We start from the raw sequence: 6,810 nt of genomic DNA, 5'->3' as shown, positions 1-6,810 counted from the left end.
GCCCTCATACCCATGTTATCATGTCCTTAATGCATCAAATATGACTGTTTTGATACAAACCTGTGTCCAGCTTTGGAGTCCTCAGCACAAAAAGGACATGGAAGACCTGTTGGAGCAAGTCCAGAGGAGGGCCACGAAGATGATCAGAGGGATGGAGCAACTCTCCTATGAGGACAGGCTGACAGAGTTGGGGTTGTTCAGCCTGGAGAAGAGAAGGCTCCGCGGAGACCTTATAGCAGCTTTCTAGTATCTGAAGGGGGCCTACAGGAAAGCTGGAGAGGAACTTTTTACTACGGCATGCAGTGATAGGATGAAGGGTAATGGCTTCAAACTGGAAGAAGGTAGATTTAGATTCGATATTAGGAAGAAAATTTTCACTGTGAGGGTGGTGTCACACTGGAACAGGTTGCCCAGAGAAGTTGTGGATGCCCCAACCCTGGAGGTGTTCCAGACCAGGTTGGGTGGGGCGTTGAGCAACTTGGTCCAGTGGAAGGTGTCCCTGCCCATGGCAGGGGGGGTGGAACTAGATGATCTTCAAGGGCCCTTCCGACCTAAACCATTCTATGATTATTATACATAGCTGGCTAACGATTACTGACTTTATTTGATTAATCATGACCTCATGTGCAGATAGTGCTCACTCTTTCTAGGTGCATAAAAAGATTCTTCCCATAGCACATAGTCTTAGCTTCAACAGAGGGAGAAGAAATGTGATCTAGTTTATATAAAATATGGCAAAATGGAATACTTAAGGTGGCAGGCGTACAGCTAATTTTAGAAATTACACTGCTTAACCAATCTAGTTATTTGGAATTATCACACCCAAACATTTAGATATTAACCAAAACCATAGTGGATTTCCAAAAATATATGCACGAAGCTCTGCTAAGTTTTTTCCAACAGAAAAACCTATATATAAACTCCTGCACCACTGTTAGATATTTTAAAAGGGAGTTTGGCACAAAGAACGGCTCAGGAATATTACAGCTCCTATTAGAGAGCAGCACTGAAACTCAAGGAGCTGCTCCCACAACAGGTACCTGATGCCTGTCTAGGTGGTCTTTGTTTCTACCTTTGGCTGAGCTTATATTTGTATACGGTAAAAATCGGTTAGAAAAAATAGGTTAGAAAACCGTTAAGCATGGACTGATGCGCCCGTATTAGAAGTACCAGTGTGACATCTGGTGGGCACTTTTTGGGAAAGCAATAGCCTGATTCCTTCAATCTTAAGCAACTCAGAAAGGTCGTAAGAAATGGAACAAAAGGAGCTAAAAAGCTAATATGAGGAACAAGAAAAACAGCATGGACTATACATGAGAGAAAAAAACATTTCCAAAAACCCCAGCCAGAGGAAGAAATTTTGTGGTTACTATTATTGCTTTAAGAGTGTACTCAAGTATGATAAAATTTTGTGACAGGAACTGCAAGTACATCTCATGTTGGCCACTGGGGGATGTGTGTTGCAACATTTGAGGAATTTTCAACATTCACCCTGCGTAGTAACAGAAACAGTAACAAAACAGGCACCAAGAGGAGACGTCATGATCAGGAAAGTGGCATTTCTCTGCAGGGTGCGGCACATCTTTTTTACTCCAGGAGTGCTGAAACTTGTGATTTCCCCCATTGCTAGGAACTCCGTTGCATCACTCGTGGTAGTGGGGCACTTAAACAAGTAAATTAAAAAATAAACTTTATTTTCCTGGAGTCATTTATTTGCATGCTACTGGGTGAGTCACAGGCAAACCAGCCCCAGTACTTCTGCCAGTCTCATCGATTATGGAAATTACAGATCAGCAAATGAAGACAAATTCTGGTAGCGCTGCAGTGGTGTCAACTCAGTTCAAGCACTAGACATGGAGAGAATAAATGCCATCTGCCTAGATTCTCAAGAAATGTAGGACGTAAGAACAAGAGCCCAAATGGAATCAGGCATCTAACAGGTGACAATCACAAAATTTAGACACCTAAAGCGCCATTTCTACATTCTACATGCTGGTTGTCTGCCCAGAAGTACTGCCCAATGGCTGACTAACCAGCTGGGAGCTTATTTCCCACCAGCACCATTTTGGTACTCAAGCAGAGCATAATTCCTAAATCCTCTGACAGAACTGAGCTCAGCGCGAAACATGGTGGGGAGAACAGCACAGTGCCAATTTCTCGCATAATTAATGCATACCTAACCCCTAATGCTTAGGGGTTTCACCCACAAAGTGACAGAAATGAGGTTTAGGCTACCTGAAAACAAGTTAGTGCTCTAAATTCCTAGCTGAAGGGAACTTCATAAAATAACATGCTTCAGCTCACGTATTAAAACAAAGCCACTGTGCAACTGAAACCTTAATCGAGAGAACAAACAAGTGGCATCTTTTCCTTTAGCCCACAGATCATGCATTTCAGGCTTGGCCTCCTGGACTATTTGTCCATTTTTCATTAGATAGCCACAGCTTTTTAAAGAAATCATTCAGAAAATAGGGAGTGGAACCAGGAATACCCTCTTGTAGCTGGATTCCCACAACACTGTTTCAGAAGAATCAGGCTTTGCAGCACTTTCTATCCATCTGTGACTGTGAGTTTTAAAAGCTAACGCTTATCTTCCAGCCAGTACAGTTGAGTCCTACCCTATCAGAAGGTAAAGTAGCATAATATATATTCTGATTTATATCAGTACATATATGCCGACACATATGATTGTAAAAAGTGCTGTACAAGAGGGAATCAGACACCTTATTGCTGAACTTGTTCTGTGCTGCAATCATTTATATGCAGTTCATTTTCATAGTCTGGCTTCTGTCTGATGAAAACAGACCAGATCTGGATCCCGCCCCCATGTTATTCAGCCAGAGGATTAAGGGAACTTGCATGACTTGCTCTAGTTCTCATCAATCTGTTTGAAATTATACAAGTTTTCAGTACTGAAAGTTTTGAAATAAGGTACGCGGTAAAAGAATAGAGATCAGTTGTAAAGTGATATGCAAAGTAAACTGAACTGTAAAGGTCTTTTCCAAGTCACAGGCATGTATCAGTGTTATCTTCAGGTATCTTTATAATGTAATTACAACTTCAGTTAAAGACCATCTTGGGAACCATCCAACTGCAAGCTGTGAGATCTTAGAAATTAATGTTGTTACTGAAAAACTACATTTTAGCTTTAATTCTGTAAAGATCTCGTGCCTGGGGAATATATATAACAAAACCAACCATAAATATCGCACAAACGGCTATATTTATAATGAAACAGATGTGGTAAGTTGTGAATAAAAGCACATTGTTAGCCTCAAAAATCTCATTATCAAACCTCACTACCTGCACCACCCACAATTAAGGTTATCTTGTCTTAGGCCTTCCGTGACACTTTTGCTGATGCCCAGTGAGTGACGAAAAATTCCCGTAATGCTGAACACAGAGGAAAAAAAGAAGAGAAGAAGTATGGAGCAAGGAAGTTGGTCACCACTGAACCATCTGTGAAAGAGGTTGGAGCTGGGAGGGAAAAGTAAGTGTGGAAGTCATATGGGGTTGAAGAAAATTCAGGTGTCTCAAATTGGACAATCAAAACTCATAGAAATTTTTATCTTTACCTATAAAGTGACAGAAATGCCTTCCCCCTGTCCCCTAGCTTTGCAAGTACATTACTTGATGATTCCAACATAAAACTTGGCTAGTACAGAAAATCGTTGTACAAAACACCTGGCTGCAGAACTGAGTATAAATAATGTGCAGTAAGTAGAAAAAAGAAATGGTGGTATCAAAGAGAAGAAAAAGCAGCAGACGACTGGAGCACTCATTCTAGGCTCTGAGTGAGGTATTGTACTAAGGACTTCTTGTCTGAACTATATTTACCTTTCCACTGTTTGAGTTTATGACTCTTCTCAAGTTATGGCTGTTAAAAGGGTAAGGAGATTATTTTTTGTCCCTTCTTAAGTGACATATTTATTCTTAAGTTTTTATCACCTCAGATGTGCTAAGTAAACACTTCAGGAAATGTGAACTTTACACTTTAATTCCCTGTCTCCTCCCTACCTTCTTTTGTTGCAGTTCTGGGAAGGACAAATTCCAAACCTGGCGTGCCAGGAAAGCATGACACCTCAGCATGCCACCACCGAGCTCCCAGACACTACACCAGACGGGAACGTAACTGGCAGCACGATGTGGCTCAAGGCTTTCAGTTCAGGGTGGCTGAATTCCCACGTCATGTGTGAGCTCACGTCAGGGTTCAATGTATCCAGACTTAGCAGGGCAGAGGGAGGGAAGAGGGGCAAGCAGAAAGTGTGACTTGTAGTGGGTTTATTTGTTCACTGTGAGAAAGGGTGGTGCATACAATGAATGTGACCTCTGATCAGATTTTAAGGCACTAATGCTCTGTAATAGATCTCTGTTTTGAATTCCTTCTTAACATCATATTACAAAGAATCCAGCAAAAGCTACGGAATAAGCTGCACACATAATTTTCATTTTCTGAACAAAATTATTTTACTTAGGTCTTTTCTTAGGAAAATACACTGAATTAGCTCAAAAAAGGCAATAGTGTAGCATTGTGTTGCTTGACTTCAGTCTTCCCACTAGAGGGATTACATATTCTTTGAGATCTGCAAAATCAGTAGCTATTTATTCTACGCAGATTTCTTACTGGTGTATTTCTAATGCAATGACCTAAAAGGTTACCATAGCTCAGTAGCCCTTCAGAAGGCAGATGTGTACTCGTTAATCTCCTCGAACAGCCTTCCTTTGCAGCCTTCTTTTTCCTCGAATAAAAACTGAATAAACACATGCACCAGTGCAAACAAAATGCCTACCCAACAAACCATATAAATACAGCACTTTGTTTCATCTGTCTCCTAGCTCTTTTGCTTCTGTGTGGGTGAATTTAAATAATCTTGCAAATATTAACTACTGAGTGCAGTGTTCATTACCAGTAGTCTCAGTAGAAGCACTGCAAACGGAGGGTGACTAGGTATTTATACTGAGTTCAAGCACAAAAAAACCCAAAACCAAAAACAAACAAACAAACAAAAAAACCAAAACCAAAAAACCCCTTATGAAACGCGTCTGCCTTTTCTATACAGCTACAGTTGTACAGTTTTGGTATCTTTATCTACCAACTGGTCTGAATCTTATCTGCTTTTTTCTCACTAAAGGAGTTAAAAATTCCTTCCTATTATCTTTAAGCTATTGGCAATACATATATACTATTTGACATTGTGCTTATCAGTCTATAACTCTTCAAATCTTATCACTTACATTCTCTGCCACTTATTTTCAATCTTTCCAGCCTTTAATATTTTTATCACTGTACCTAGATCCTATTTTAATTAGGAAGGCTTCTTGCCAGACATTTATATATGTACTGTAACGAAGTTCAGCACAGTGTCTCCAATAACCTACACTGCACATGATTAGAGTCCGGTAAATAAAACTATTTGACCACTAAACAGTTTGATATCAACAGTCACTTATTCAGATACTCTTGTGAGACAGGTATTTCTTAAGCCAAAAAGCTAGCCAGATTTACTACTTTGTTTCTCAGCTGCCCTGAAAAGATGAGCTCCATATATGCTATCCTGTGTGATGAAGGTATTAAATAATGATTTGTCTCTTTCATTTGGCAACTCTATTGAATATTAAACTTCACAGAACACCACAGTACTTTTTTTCATGTTACTGGCAACTATTAACAGTATCAGTGTAATTGGTGCTGAAATAATAAAAATATATGCTATATAGACATTGTCTGAAAGCCCTGTTTACTGGATGACTTACAAGCTGAGAAGTGTAACTCACTCTTAATGAAAAGTTTACTATAAATTAGCATGATTAAATTAATAAGGTCCTACAAAAATTCATAAAGTTCTTCAGAAATTATGCTAACAAACAGAAAATAAAATGTTGTGCTTTCAGATTTCTGACAGTAGACCATTTACCCTGCAAGGTCTCCCTCAGTAGATTTGTTTCAGTCATACAGACTCTAGCAAATAATTTCTCATCCTCTTGCAACTTAATTAAATACCTCTCAACATGAGGAAGTTTAATACTTTGCAAATAAACAACCTAGCTCAGACCAAGCTGCGTCCATTTCAGCTGTCATTGACTCCTGGGGTACCGAAGTGAAGGAGGAGCTGGTAGGATTAAAGCACGGGTTGTACGAGTGAGGTCCTCCAGCCTGGAGGAGGCTGTTGAATCAAAGCTGAGACTCCTCCAGCTCATCTCCAAAACCGGAGTGGCCTCAGACCAAGCACTGCTGGTGGGGCCCAGCATGAAAGGGCTTCCCAGCTCCAGCGGGACGCCGGCATTCACCCTCGTTCCTTCCTGCTCCAGAAGAATTTGGACCTACGGACACAAGAGAAAATTGTACAGCTTATCTATTTTCGCTGTCTGTGGGACCAGGGATAGGTGCTCAGACTTTGGAGAGTCTACAGTACCAAAAAAAAAGGCCATGTTTAACATAACGGTGCATTCTGTGATACACAGGCACAAACTACCGAGTTTAGGGGCTTTGTGGACTTTTTCATAGAATCACAGAATGGTTTAGGTTGGAAGTGACCTTGAAGATCATCTCATTCCAACGTCCCTGCCACGCACCAGGTTGCTCAAATCCCCATCCAGCCTGGCCCTAAACACTTCCAGAGCGTTTTCATTATTTTTTTGTAAATCACGAATGGGTGACGTTAGAACAATTTGGCACCAACACACGCGATTCACCGCTGAACATCCTCGGTGCTTTCCAAACGCCGTAGCTGGTAACAGCGCGACGCACCCGGTCCCTTCCCCGGGCTCCGCCGGGGACACCGCCGCCGCCCCACCGAGCCTCGGGGCTCC

At 41.1% G+C, this 6,810-nt stretch overlaps 1 protein-coding gene across 1 annotated transcript in view; it reads left to right on the top strand.

The window, feature by feature from the left end:
• Nucleotides 1–3,873: 3,873 nt before the first annotated feature.
• Nucleotides 3,874–6,810, top strand: part of SRI (sorcin) — an 11,485-nt gene continuing 8,548 nt past the window's right edge. Inside the window, exons 1-2 of the mRNA XM_009888970.1 lie at nt 3,874–3,888; nt 4,033–4,128. Of these exons, the coding sequence (XP_009887272.1) occupies nt 3,874–3,888; nt 4,033–4,128 (111 nt within the window). The remainder of the gene's footprint in view (nt 3,889–4,032; nt 4,129–6,810) is intronic.

Source organism: Charadrius vociferus, unplaced genomic scaffold, assembly GCF_000708025.1.
Source record: "Charadrius vociferus isolate BGI_N301 unplaced genomic scaffold, ASM70802v2 scaffold297, whole genome shotgun sequence".
Lineage (NCBI taxonomy): Eukaryota > Metazoa > Chordata > Aves > Charadriiformes > Charadriidae > Charadrius > Charadrius vociferus.
The sequence above is the reverse complement of the archived record's forward strand: the minus strand, read 5'-3'. Positions and strand labels throughout refer to the sequence as shown.